The 14358-nt window shown below is 47.8% G+C and overlaps 2 protein-coding genes across 2 annotated transcripts; one reads left to right on the top strand and one right to left on the bottom strand.

Moving 5' to 3' along the window:
* Positions 1–897: 897 nt before the first annotated feature.
* Positions 898–7835, bottom strand: C13H5orf52 (chromosome 13 C5orf52 homolog). Its single transcript, XM_021211342.1, has 3 exons — positions 7583–7835; positions 2871–2979; positions 898–1206 (listed from the first exon to the last, which is right to left on the bottom strand). The coding sequence occupies exons 1-3, from the start codon at positions 7828–7830 to the stop codon at positions 1057–1059; spliced, it is 507 nt and encodes a 168-aa protein (XP_021067001.1). The 5' UTR covers positions 7831–7835; the 3' UTR covers positions 898–1056.
* Positions 7836–8112: 277 nt separating this feature from the next.
* On the top strand, positions 8113–12215 carry Dusp18 (dual specificity phosphatase 18). Its single transcript, XM_021211260.2, has 3 exons — positions 8113–8307; positions 9811–10448; positions 10551–12215. The coding sequence occupies exons 2-3, from the start codon at positions 9886–9888 to the stop codon at positions 10600–10602; spliced, it is 615 nt and encodes a 204-aa protein (XP_021066919.2). The 5' UTR covers positions 8113–8307; positions 9811–9885; the 3' UTR covers positions 10603–12215.
* Positions 12216–14358: the final 2143 nt, after the last annotated feature.

Here is a 14358-nt window from a genome sequence, read left to right as displayed (position 1 = left end):
GCTACAAGAGTGGCCTATCATCAGGGCTGGGTGGAGAGGCACCCAGAGAGAGACTTGTATCAAATCTGAGAGGGGTCTTGCTTCCTGCCCATAAAGTATGCAATGTAATCAGAGCTTGAGACCAAGACCTGACCCACTACGCTGCATTCAGAATGAAGCTGACAGGAGAATCCAAGGTCAATGAGAAAAGCAATCATGAGTTAAGCAGGCTAGGGGGAGGGGCAGACAGGAGACAGGAGGTCCAAATTTGCTTTGCAGTAGCATCAGGAGGGCTGGTAGCCAATGGATATCACCATTGTGACTGCAGTTGGAAAGAACGAGAGCTGGGCGTGGCACTTGCCATCTGCCAGCCACTAGAGGCAGGTTACCTTTCTACTGCCTGACTCTTTCAGATAAGGAACAGGAGCCCAGAGAGGTTTCAAGATCACAGAGCTGGTAGGCTGCTGAAATAGCAGCACTGCCTGGTACCTCACCCTGACCTCTTTACCACTTGGATGATGCACAGTACATTACTCAATCCTTTCCACCGAAGATGTCCACAGCCCTGGCACAGCTGGCCGATGTGTCACCTCAGGTGTGTGTGTACAGTAGGAGACAGAGCACGTGCTGAGCACATATGCAAAGCTCTGGCTTCAGGCTTCAGCCCAAAGTGAGGAGAGAAGGAAAGAAGAACTGATATTTGGGGGTTGGGGCAAGGAGGAGAGCAAGAGGGATGGACAATGTAAGGAGACAGACTGACAGAGGAACAAGAAGAGAAGGAAATACAGACGTAAGTTTTCATGTTTACACAAACCAAGGAGACTGGCTTCTCTGCCTCTTCCACCGAGCATAGGTGGCTGTAGGGATTTCACAGGGATGGGGAGCTGGCGTGGAGCAAAGCAAGTTAGAACTGGTGTGTTTTGCACTCCTATCCTATCCTCGGCTTTCCTTTTATTGCTCTACCATGGTGGAGACCAGCTGCTCTGGGGCTCCTCCGCTCTCACCAGGGTGGTTCTGTTCTTGGGGCAGATCATTCTGCCACGGTTCATGGTGGTTGGCTTGCCATCTTGAGCGTCTTCAGACCCGTTCCTTATCCAAGTACTCCTGGGTGCTCTGGGAATCCCGCCTCCAGCGAATCATCTTTCTCAGCTGGTCCATCATGAACTTCTTTTTCAGGTGGTCGTACAAGCAGCTCATCCTCCTCTTGGTCTTGTCAGAGGTTTTCATCTTATGAAAAGCAGAGGCGGGTTTAGGATAAACAAGTCACTTCATAGCCGGATACATCTGAGGCTACTGACCGATCAGTGGCAAGGTACCTGTTAGACCCAATTTTCATCCCATGAAACAGCTTGGACTACAGGGAACCCCACCTATTTAAAGAGAGGTCATCAGGTTGGATAAACTACTGTGGTGCCCTCTGATGCTCTGCAGCCGAGGGGCCTGATTTTGACCTTAACAATCTGAAGACTGATCTAAGGAAGTAGGTATCTGGGGGGCCAGAAAGGCAGCTCAGTCATCGAAAACTGGCCTAGCAGGTGTGAAGCCCTGGGTTCAATTCCCAGCACCATAAATAAACAATAAATGCATGGAAATCCTAAGGGAATGAAGAAATGGAAGTCACAGGAGCAAGGAGGTCCATTTTGGTTTGGAGTTTGTTTGTTTTCTAAGATAGCTTTTCAAGATAGGTGCCCTAACTGTCCTGGAACTCACTCTGTCAACCAGGCTGGCCTCAAACTCAGAGACTGAGATTCAATATTTTGATAGCTGGACTCTGGTAGTTAGCCTCAGGAAGAGGAAATAGACAAATAAGGAACTACATTAAAGGTATGTGCCGCTTTGTTTCCATCGGCTTCCATCCCGTTTCTTTCTCCTTCCAAAAATCCTCACACTGAGTCCCTATGACTCCCTGTGCTGTTTATATTATCTGTGACTTCTGGCTCCTCATGTATACCTCATCTATGCCTACACATTACCTGTCACAGCCTGTCAACACAGGGAGTTCTAACTTCATCCATTCCATAACTCCTGTGCTGGCTCAACAACACTGTTGTGTCTGGAGGACAACTCATTCAGTGGAGCACTACAATGACCGGGTTGGGGGAGGGATGAGGAAGCCAACTGCAGGTGATTCCCCACTCACTACAATGTAAGCAGGTTGTAAAATAATGCTCAACTATTTCTAAGCCTGGTAGAAAGTGCTACACCCCTAAAAGAAATCCAGACTTCAAAAGGCAGATAGCAAGAGCTACAGAATCCTACCTATCCTGGTACATAAACTCAGGTTCTCCATTTTGCTTAAACTAGTTCAGATTTACATTACAGAACCCATAACTAGAAGAATTTCAAATCCTGTTTTACAAATAAAGTGTTTAAAACTGGCCTATCTCTGAGTCCCAACCTATCCTGCCAGACCGTAGCGTGAGGTTAACATAGAGAACATAAACGGACCCCATCTCGGTTTGTGTTTTGTGGGTTTGCCGCTGTTGTTGCTAGCCTCAGTTCTCTGGAAATGGGATACGTTTTCAAAAGAAGAAAAAAAAAAAAACCTAACCATATAGTGCTGGTGTCAATTCAGACCGCAAGCCTGAAGTTCTGCGTGGACAATAACGTGTTTTGAGGAAACAAAACAGGACATGAGCCAAGGGATCTTTCCCGCAGTTTCTTCAGCCATGCAGAGCGAGTGTGATACCTTGGGCAAGACACCAACTCCACTGTAAAGATGGGACCTGCCTTCAAATACTTCCATGGCCCCCTATCAGCTCTAGGAGCTGAGAGCTCTGCTTCCACCCCAGGCAACCCGCAAGGAAGGAACGAAGGAAGGAAGGAATGAAGGAAGGGATGGGGAAGTGTGGAGTGCTCAGTTCCAGCCCAGAACCTGGCAGGCACTTTACCTCCATCTCATAGATGCGCTGTGCGTTGAGGTTGTCACGAATAATCACCCGAGATAAATGGCTCTTGGGTAACAGCTTCTTCACGTTTGCATCATTGGTATTCATTAAGCTAGAGAAGAGAGGGGAAGGTGGGACAGGTTAGAGACCTCGGCTCAATGCCCGATTTGATAGGTGCTGGAATAGTGGAAGATACCTCTTTGGGTTTATTTAGGGTTTTCTTTTTTTTTTTGGAGACAGGGTCTTGCTATGTAGTTCTGGCTAGTCTGGAACTTACTGTAAACCAGGTGTACTGGCTGGTTTTGTGTGTCAACTTGACACAGGCTGGAGTTATCACAGAGAAAGGAGCTTCAGTTGGGGAAGTGCCTTCATGTGATCCAGCTGTGGGGCATTTTCTCAATTAGTGATCAAGCAGGGAGGGCCCCTTGTGAGTGGTACCATCTCTGGGCTGGCAGTCTTGGGTTCTATAAAAAAGCAAGCTGAGCAAGCCAGAGGAACCAAGCCAGTAGTAACACCCCTCCATGGCCTCTGCATCAGCTCCTGCTTCCTGACCTGCTTGAGTTCCAGTCTTGACTTCCTTTAGCGATGAACAGTGGTTTGGAGGTGTAAGCTGAGTGAACCCTTTCCTCCCCAACTTCTTGGTCATGATGTTTGTGCAGGAATAGAAACCCTGACTAAGACACCAGGCAGGCTAGCTTAGAACTCTTTGATATCCACCTATTTCTGCTTCCCAAGTACAGGGACTAAAGGCATGTGCCGCCACACCTGGATTTCGAGAGAAGTGGTTTTGGAATTTTCAGAGGAGTGAGGAAACCATTCCAAGTTTTGCCTGAAGACAAGGCATGCTAAAAAGGCTGTTTCCTGAGCACAGGGAGGTCACAGAAAGGTCCAAAGCAGTCCAGAAGAGGGGTGGCAGCAAAAAGAGTCCTCAGAATTATTACTGTCATAATTTAATTACTACTGTCGCTATTGAAGGGACTCTGGCCAGCCCCAGCATGTGGAGCATGGCTCTGGCAGGCCTTGCCTTTCTCCCCCATTTCCTCTGTCTTGCTAAAAAGCAGATCACATCCCTAAGCTAGCTCCCAAGATCTGGTTCCTTATTTGGCCACTTCTTCCTCCTGAGACTGACTACCAAGGTCCAGCTATCAAAATATTGAAGTCCAGCAATTAAAAGCTCCCTTTGGCTCACCTAATATTAAAATGCCCGACTAAAATCAAACATTTCATCCTAACACGGGGTTTCCCACTGTGCCTTTATATATATACCGCCATTTCCTATGTGCCAATGTGCCAAGCCTGTCTCCTTTCTGTCCAGAGCAGTCCTTTCCCTTTCAGGACAAACACCCCTGTCCTGTCTCCCCTGTTCCCTTCCCCTTCTCCCTCATCCTCTATCTCCTGTCTTTGTCTCTTATTTCCTGCCTTCTGTCACTCTGGAGCAAATAAATCTTTGTGCTGAGAACTTGGTCATGGGGGTCCTGAGCCAATACTTTCCCTAGCGGCTATTATTACTGTTCCTCTGTGAAGGGGCTGCAAACGCTAGTCAAGCACTCTCCAGCTGAGCAAGCCCCAAAATACTGAGTGTCAGCTCAAGGAGAAAATGCAGGGTAAGAGTAAAGGTGGAGGGGCTGGAGAGAGAGCTCAGCGGGTAAGACTGCTCTTCTGAAGGTACTGAGTTCACATCCCAGCAACCATCCGAAATGAGATCTGATGCCCTCTTCTGGTGTGTCTGAAGACAGCTACAGTGTACTTACATGTAATAGGAAAAGACGAGTTTGAGAGAGGAAGAGATGGGGAGTTCTTCCTTCACAGCCTAGATCTAAGGGGGAATCTCCGGGAGGGGAGAACAGAACAGGGGAGAAAAAATAAAGGGAAAGGAAAGGAAAAAAGCTGTGAGCGCAGCATCTGAGAAGCTGGAAGCAGGAAGACGGGGAGCTCAAGGCCAGCCTGGGCTACATAGGCAACTGTGGAAGGAAGGAAGGAAGGAAGGAAGGAAGGAAGGAAGGAAGGAAGGAAGGAAGGAAGGAAGGAAGGAGAGATAAGGGAGGATTTGGATGGACACAGGTTTAGCTAATAAGTAGTCTAACGGAAGAGTTTGGGGAATGTTTAAAAATGAGAAAAGTTTGGGGTGTTACAGGATTTTTAGGGACTTTGACAAGTTGTACCACCTTTTGACACTGTAAGACAACAATGCTATTGTCAAAGAACACTCAGGAACCATGCAATCAAGTTAATGTTTCAGCTTGCTACGTCAGTTGCCGTGTTGGATATTGCTGTCTGTAGGCATCCTGGACCCCAGGGCATCAGTGGGTTGGAGACACCTACACGGGAAAGAGGTGTGGAGTAATATGAGCAGAATAGGCAGCTGGGAATGAGTCGGTAGAATGTGCTTAGCACACACATGGTCCTGGTGATCTCCAACATCAATAAAAGTCACCTATAATCCCAGCACTTGGGAGGCAGAGGCAGGAGGATCAGAAGTTCAAGGCCATTCTTAGCTACATTATGAGTTTAAGCCAACCTGCTACATGTCTCAACAAATAACAGATGATGTTGTTAGCCAGTGGGTTCTCTCTCTCTCTCTCTCTCTCTCTCTCTCTCTCAAGATTTATTTGTTATAAGTACACTGTAGCTATCTTCAGACACCCCAGAAGAGAGCATCAGATCTCATTACAGATGGTTGGGGGCCACCATGTGGTTGCTGGGATTTGAACTCAGGACCTCCAGAAGAGCAGTCAGTACTCTTACCTGCTGAGCCATCTCTCTAGCTCCCGGGTTCTCATTTTTTGATAATTTAGTTATATTATGAAGTGTTTTTCAATGTTTTTCCCATTTAAAAAAACAATTGCTCATACATTCTAAAACTTAGAAGCCAAGTGGATCATTGTGCTAAGTCAGTTGATATAATACATATAACCAAGAATCAATATCTTGGTGTAATAACTAGATAGAGAAAAAAGTTGAGGCCACCACAACTAAACAGTGGTTACTGTTTACTAAAGAGTGAATTTTTGTGTTGTATGCTTTTTAAAAATACAACACTCGTATACTTAGATATGGATCATCGTAGCCTGTCAGTCGCTGTGATAAAATACTGACCAAAAACAGCTTGAAGAGAGCGCTTACTTCAGCTTCCAGGTTGCAGTCGCTCATCAAATAAGGCTGAGGCAGGGACCTGAAGTTGGGAACTAAAGCAGAGACCGCGGTGGAAGGCTGCTTACTGGCTTGCTCTTCATGGCTTACTCAACTGGCCTTCTTCTACAACCCAACCACCCGCCCAGGTGTGACACTGTCCCCAGTGCCCTACATCCTCCCACACCAGTCATTAGGAAACTGTTCCCCAGACACGCCCACAGGCCATCAGCTGTAGGCAATCCCCCAAAAGAAGTTCCTCCATCCCAGGTAAAACTAGTTAGTTTTAAATTGACAAAAACGAGCCAGCACGGTGATTGCTTTGCTGTTCCGACTTGTTTGGTTTGTTGTTGTTGTTGTTGAGTGTACATTACTTTTGCAATGATTGGCAAACCACTCTAAAGGAAACCAGGGAAATGGCAGACGTGAAGTGTTCCAGAATACAGATCTTCAAACAATAGCAAAAAGGGAAGAAGCACACACACATGAACTGATTGAAGCAGAAATGGCTGTCTGATACACACAGGAATACACATGAAAACTTACACTAAACTCAGTCTCTATTGGTTAGCACATCAGAATAAGATCATCATAAAATATACTACATTTATAGTTAGACAAAACAAAAAACAAAAACAAAAAAACCCACCAACAACAAACCCTAACAAACAAAAAGATGTATATTTTTTGACAGGGTCTCGTGTATCCAGGCTGGCCTAGTACTCCCTCTTAAACTGAGGATGACCTTGAATTTCCAATCCTCCTGCCTCCAGCACCAGAGTGCTTGATTACAAGCTTGTGCAACCATGTTCAGTTAAGAAGACAAAGCACCATTAGGGGAATTATAAAAATGTTTTCCAGTTCATGTTCCTAAGAGTTAGGAACAACTGTCGTCAGGCTGTACTTGCTAACACAAAGGAACGAACATCGAAAGCTGCCCAGTTCCATTTTTCTGGGTTTTATGCAGGATGACTCAACATACCCAGGTGCGGATGGGAAGACAGAGTCAAAGGTCAGGAATTTACACACAAGTCTAAGTCCTATTTTCAACCAAAAAGAGACTATTTAAAGATCCTCTTTACTTAGCGATACACCAAATTTATCAAGTAATAAGTAATGGTCATTTTTGAAACAAATTGTCTTTCCATAATAAATCCTCTGTAAGACTTGTTACATCCTTGGCTGATGCTGGTTGAAGAAGGGGGACAGGATTGGAGCCAAACATTGGGGAACTAAAGGCTTTTCCAGGACGCTGGAGAATGGAAAGGCCTGGAGTTGCCAAGTCAATTGGAGCCTAAAACCAATTGCCTGAGACAAAGACCGCGCGACGTCAAGCCTACACTAAGCCCGGGTCAGGATTCATTCGGAGGGCTGGAAATGGGACAGTGCCTTCGGCCCAGAGAACGGGCTTCTGAAGTTCCTACGGGTTGGCCTAGGTCTGAAAAATCCTATATTGCTGCGATCTAAGGAACATCAAGGGCGGGCTGGGGGTGGGGGGACACGGCTGGAGCAAAGTGAGTCTGAAAGTTCGGATTCCCTTAAGGGGGTCCCGGGTCTGACAACTGCTTTGTACACCGGAGCCACACCTGAATAACAACTTGGGGAGTGGGGACCGCGGCCGCAGGAAGTAGATCTGTGGTTGGTTGTGGAGGCCAAGATCCGGCTGGCTGTCTAGTCTCTCGCGCCGGAAGTTCGAGCCAGAAGCCATAGTCTCTTCCGTACCCTCCCTGTAATCCGAGCCCAAGTCCCATTTGACTGAAGGCTTTCTGGGCTGTGTAGCGTTCTCTGGCGGGCTAGAGCGCGACTCAGGAAAGCCAGCAAGGCCTAAAACCATGGTGGAAAGACGCGCGGACGCGGAGCAACTATCTACACTGGCGTCTAAAGCGGGACTCCCCGCGTTGCCTGGGAGACAACCCGCAGGCGGACCGCGTGACGGTCTTTGGGCGTTCTTTGTGAGGCGCTGCGGGGCGTGTTGCCTAGGAGACGACGGGTGAGTGGGCGGGGCGGGCAGGCGGTGGGCACAGCGATGGTCCTTCCGGCTACTTGGCGCGTTTCCGTGGAGACGGGCGGGTACGCTCTGCAGCAGCCCACCCAGCTTTTCCGAGACGCCTGGGGAGTGCGCGAGTCCTTCGAGGCACAGAATCAGTCTCGGGGTCCCCCTAAGCCCCGAACTGCCCATTGTTCCGCGAGGAGAAGCCGTTGCTACCGAGGTCCGGAATCATGAAGGGCCCTCTCTTTCTTGGAGAGGGTCGCCCGCGGCTCCGCCCTGAAGTTGCGTTCTGAAAGATTTCCGGGGTACTGAGGGAAGGAGGTAAGATCGTTTGAGTCTTGTCACCACGTAGAGAGGCCAAGCTTCCTAGGCTTGATGTGGCACCTCCCACTCATCTACTTGTGGACTCTGTTCCACGATTATAACTGAATTTAACCAGCGCCCCACCCATATTTGCCAACTTTCTCCAGAAAGTGCAATCCACCAGAAATATCATCCTCAGAACTTGCTATCTGAGGATGAACAAAACTGGTTTTCCTCGAGTCTCAGGTTTCACGGCTACAAATTAACTAGATGCCAAAAGCCTGGTTGGTTGTAAAGTGTAAAACGTAGATGGCGTTTCTGCTCCCTCCCTCCCCTCCCCCTTCCCCTTCCCCACCCCTCCCCCCTTCCCCTCCCTCTGGCCCTCTCCCTTAGTCTTGAGTTTCAGTAGTCAAGGCTGGTCAGGAACACCACATCTTCTTGCCTCGGCTTCCAGGTCTGCTCTACCATGCCCTACTGTCTGTGACCACTTCTTACTATCTTTGCAACTCTATAACAAATGCCTTTATTTGTCATTCCCCCAAGGCTTTGCGTTTTAACTTTACTAGGAGCACTTGTATTACCTCTGAAGGGACTGAAGAGAGCAGAAACAAAACCACCACGGGTCACTTGGAAGTCACATTCCTTGGAAGAGCAGGAACAGGGAGACAGAATGGTGGAAAAATAACTGATTGGCCCCAGGTTACCTTGAATGACGTTTCATTCTGAGAGGATTAAGATAGGCCATGACCTTATGCTAGCTGAAACTGGCCTGCCTGGGAAATCCCGATTTCTCAAAGGTTAATTTTAAGAAAACAGCTTTGTTTCAGTGACAAGAAAAAAACTAAAAACAAACAAAGAACCCCTGTAGTTTGTTTCCTCGGCTCTTTGTTGGGGGGCGGGACCCCTAAAGCAAGGGCCCCACCTTTCTCTTCTACCTCCTGAGTGCTGCTGTTCCAGGTGACCATCACCAAGGCTCTTTTCTACTTGCTCTCAGTTGACTTTGAGGTCGTTAATGTTGGAAGTCACACAGCTGAGCAGAGAACATTTCCACTAGCTGTGCTGTGGCTGACACCAGTTATGCGTCCAGTTGTGTGTGCCGAAAACAGCTGGACTTGCCGACTGGTTATGAGAAGATCAAAAGACTTGGCATATCATTTTCCCTCTTGTCACCTTTAACTTAACGTAGTCGGAACATATCCACCCTAGTGTTCTTTCGGTGGCTCTACTCCCTCAGCTCCTAGCCACCCTCTTTCTCCTGAACCCACCCCAGTAAACCCAAGGTCCATCCCTTCCATTGTTCTCTCTGGCCATGGCTGACCCCCTTCCTCTTTGTGAAAAGACGCCCAGCACTTGGGCAACAGTTCTGGCTCAGTGATGTGAACGCTGGTGTAATCACCGAGCTCTCTGTTACACTTCTCACCTGTTGGTCTAAGGACTGCCTCTGACCTTAAGAGACCACCCATCCGTTTCCTGGAAGTCTTCTGGGTTCTTATCCTCCACACTTCCTCCTACGTCTTGCAGGTTTCAGTGGGCACAGCCTAGCAGAAAGATGCAAACACAAGCGTAACACAGCACGGACTGTCGACTTCCACCTTGATGACTTCACCTTGGAGTGCCTTCCCGGTTCAGTTCCCCCAACCTTCAATCAGAGGCCTCTCACAGATCACCAAGAGCCTGTTTATCAGCAATGGTGTGGCTGCCAACAACAAGCTCCTACTGTCCAGCAATCGGATCACCACAGTCATCAACGTCTCAGTAGAGATAGCAAACACCTTCTACGAGGATATCCAATATGTGCAGGTGCCTGTGGTCGACGCGCCCATCGCTCGCCTCTCTGATTACTTCGACCCCATTGCCGACCGTATCCATTCGGTGGAGATGAAGCAGGGCCGCACACTGCTACATTGCGCTGCTGGCGTGAGCCGCTCGGCTGCCCTGTGCCTCGCCTACCTCATGAAGTACCATGCCATGTCCCTTCTAGATGCCCACACATGGACCAAATCATGCCGGCCCATCATCCGGCCCAACAGTGGCTTTTGGGAGCAGCTCATCCATTACGAGTTCCAGTTGTTTGGCAAGAATACAATGCAGATGGTTAACTCTCCAATGGGACGGATCCCAGACATCTACGAGAAGGAGACCCGTTTGATGATTCCACTGTAAGCCACCCCACCAGCTCCTGTACTAGGGTCAGCCAAGCAGCTCTGTCAGTAACGGTACACCAAGGTTTAAATTTGAACATTCTACTTTTGTTGCTACAGGAACACACCAGATGATGCTTTTCATAAGGGCCAGAAAAAAGTGTTGCTATAGCATTTAACCTCGTAATCCAGCCAGGTTTGGTGGTACAGGCCTGTAACCTCAGATTGCTGAAGCAGGAAGATTACAAGGTGAGTTTGAGGCCAGCCTAGGCTACATATGAGACCCTATCTCAAAAACAAAATCAACAACAGAAATCCCCAACAATTACTATCTTGTCATCTGTGTTTTTAGAGACTACATTCATTTCTTATAGTATAGTGAAGGTAGCTTTTCTGTGAGTGGTAGGCTGCTGGGGGTGGGGTGGAGCTGGCAGAGGGTGCTAGGTCATAGGAACCAGAGCCCAGTACGTACTGCAAGCTGGGGTCCCTGCAGCCCTCCCAGAGATGACCAACCCAGAGTTGAATCTGCCAAAATCCCACCTCGTTCATTCAGAGGCAAAGCCTGTAACTTCCTGGTGCTCTTCAATGTCTCTCACTGTGCCAGCCTACTAGATGAGGGGCCTTCAATCAGGGTTCCAGAGGCTGCCCCTTCTACCTTTACCACAGTGGCCCAGTTCTGGTTTTTGAGATCAGATTCACACAGTGCTTGGATCCCAGTGGTGCCCGTTCACAGGCCTTAGTTTATACGTGTTCTCAGAAGCCTCTGTGTGAGAGAGATGAAGAAGTGGCTTGATCTCTGCTAGGCCTCATCCGAGAAGCCTTCTCCAGAGTTCTCACTTCGCAATCTAGGAGTTCTGACACAAGGCCACGTGCAGAATTGCAGACCATGAGATCCAGGGTCCCAGGCTGGCTGACTGTTGAGGAGCTATGAGGACAGAGTGAAGAACAAGTGAGTTGTCTCTAGCAGGCCTGAGATTCAGGGCTGCTCAGAAGCCCTTGGTGTTAGGGTCTGATTCAAGAAGGCTTGGCTTGGCTTGGTTTGGTTTAAGCCCTGGTCCCAGGTAGCCCAGGCTGTGTAGCCTTGAGCACCTGTCTGTCTCCTTGCCTGTACTTTAGGAACGCTGGGCTCACAGGTATGTGCCACCTTGCCCAGCCAAGACTTAGTGCTACAGTGTGCTTTTTTGTAATATAACACTCACCAAAAGCGGCACGGGGGAGGAAAGGGTTTATTTGACTTACATGCTACACTCTGTCATGAAGAAATGTGGCTTGCTCCACGTGGCTTGCTCAGTGCCACCCGCCCAGGTAGCCACAACCATGGTGGACCAGAACCTCTCACATCAAGAAGCCCATCTCAGTGGAGGGTCCCTTGTCCCAGGTGACTCCAGTTTGTTACACTGAGAAACACCTTAACAGTCTAATCTAGAGCCTGGCATGAGGGAGGCAGGAGAGGAAAACGCTAGCTGTTGCTCTAGACCAATGTCATCCTTCAGCAAGAGCAACCCACCCCTTCCACCTCCCTCAGCCTTCTCCTGGTAGAAACACAGATTTTTTTTTTTTTAACAAAGAACTTTATTCAAGTCTTTTTGTCATTAAAAGAAAACATTTGGAGGTGGAGAAAAGGCTCGGTGATTATGAGAACTTACTGCTCTTACAGAGGGCCTGGGGTTAGATTCCCAGCATCCCATAGTGGCTGACAACTGTCTGTGGCTCTAGTGCCAAGGAATCTCTTGCCCTTTTCTGGCCTTCTAGAGCACCAGGCACACATGCAGTACACGTACATACATGTAGGGAAAACACTCATACACAGAAAATAAAAATAAGGGGCTGGTGAGATGGCTCAGTGGGTAAGAACACCCGACTGCTCTTCTGAAGGTCCAGAGTTCAAATCCCAGCAACCACATGGTGGCTCATAACCATCCATAACAAGATCTGACGCCCTCTTCTGGAGTGTCTGAAGACAGCTACAGTGTACGTACATATAATAAATAAATAAATCTTTAAAAAAAGAAAATAAAAATAAATCTTTATTAAAAACAAAAAAACCTTCTAAATTAGCACGTAAAATTAACTTGAACTCACAGTTCTATGGGTCATCCTACCCTAAGGCCTAGGTTTGGAACTCAAACCTAAGGCCTCATGCATGCTAGGCAGATGCTCTACCACAAGCCAATTCCCAGTCCAGTTCTTTGAGATGGGTTTTGGTCAGGGTTTCCCTATGTAACTCTGGCTGCCCTGTAACTTGATGTATAATCTAGGCTAGCCTCCAGCTCACATCAGCCTGCCTCTGCCTGTGTACAGATTCACATATTTATCACAAATCAGGACTCCAGCAGTTTGACTGCCCAAACGATCCTGTTTTGGGTCCCGCTTGTGGTCAGAACCCAACCCAGCCCAACACTACCGCAGCCTCTGGAGAGCATGTGCCTGCCCGTGTGCATTCTATGGGTTTGCTGCTGCTCGGTATGTGCAGCCTGGAGTGTGCCTTTCCCGCAGCCACGTGTCCTGCTCTATGGTGGTGTGTGTGGCTGTGCCACACTGGACTCAGTGAAGCACACCTGAGTTGTCCATTTTAGGGGATTATCGATAAAATTACTATAAACATGTGTACACAGGTTACTGTATGTGTGAACATAAGTTTTCACTTCTCTAGGGAGTGTACTACGGAATGAGATATTAGTTACATGATGATGATGTGTGAAATCATTTTTATTTTTAAAATGCTAACCTTACAGAGTGGCCATCCTGCCTTCTCACCAGACTTAATGGACACTGTTTATACTCATCCCTGTATCCTCTCTTATCCCCTCCCACATTCTCAGAACACCTTTTCCCAGTAAGTTACACCGCCCCCATCCCCACAACATTTCTGTGTTTATATCTTTAAAAACTGGGCTAGTAAGGCATGGTGTTATGGCAGCTTCATGCATGGTATCACATTGTTCTCAGGTGTCCCCCTCCTGGTCCATATTGTTATTTATTTTATAAACTGTTTTTTTGGGAAATACACATTTATAGAATCTGTGCTCATCCCCATTGGCCAGTTCCTCCTGGCGCCCTCATCCTGCCTCCCTTCCAACATGTCCGCCTGGTTTTGTCCTTAACATCAATTCCCTGAATCCAGTTAGTGCTGCCTGTTGCTCGTGGTGTGGGATCATGTGCTAAGGTGTGGGCACCTTACCAGTGGCCGCATCGCCAAAGGAGGGTGACCTCCCTCCCTCTACAGCCATCAGGGCCAATAGCTCCTCCTCCAAGGCAGGTGGATGAGTATGTTAACCGAGTTGAGTTGATGAGTTGGTGTGACTACAACCTGAAGATAGCCAGCAGCCTCACCCTCCAGCGCCTACATTCCTCCTACTCTGGGGCCATGAAAAGGAACAGGAAGCTGGTTGACACCTGCTGCAGAATTCCAGCACAATCAGGGTTTGTTGTAAAGATTGCCAGCTAGAAGTCACACTTTTTATTTATAGATATTTTGTGTTAAAATAATAGCGAACCATGTTTAACGCCTAAACTTATTCAAATGTGGCCTTACTCCTAAACGGTTTCTGGGAATTTCAAAAATAAGACTTTTTTTTTAATAATAATAAAAATGTTCCCTGTAAGCCTGTGACCTATGACTTTGTTTACCTTAGCTGTGATCCTATCCAATGCATAGAAACTAGAAACTAGCCGTGATCACAGTAGGCTAAGCTCCAAAGCCGCCAGAGACTCTGTGTGTGTGTGTGTGTCTGTGTGTGTCCTATCCAATGCATAGAAACTAGAAACTAGCCATGGTCACAGTAGGCTAAGCTCCAAAGCCACCAGAGACTCTGTGTGTGTGTGTGTGTCTGTCTGTGTGTGTCTGTCTGTGTGTGTGTCTGTGTGTGTGTCTGTGTGTGTGTGTGTCTATGTGTATGTGTCTGTGTGTGTCTGTCTGTGTGTGTGT

This window comes from Mus pahari, chromosome 13, assembly GCF_900095145.1.
Source record: "Mus pahari chromosome 13, PAHARI_EIJ_v1.1, whole genome shotgun sequence".
Classification (NCBI taxonomy): domain Eukaryota; kingdom Metazoa; phylum Chordata; class Mammalia; order Rodentia; family Muridae; genus Mus; species Mus pahari.
Note: the sequence above shows the minus strand (reverse complement) of the source record. Positions and strands in the feature narration are given on the sequence as shown.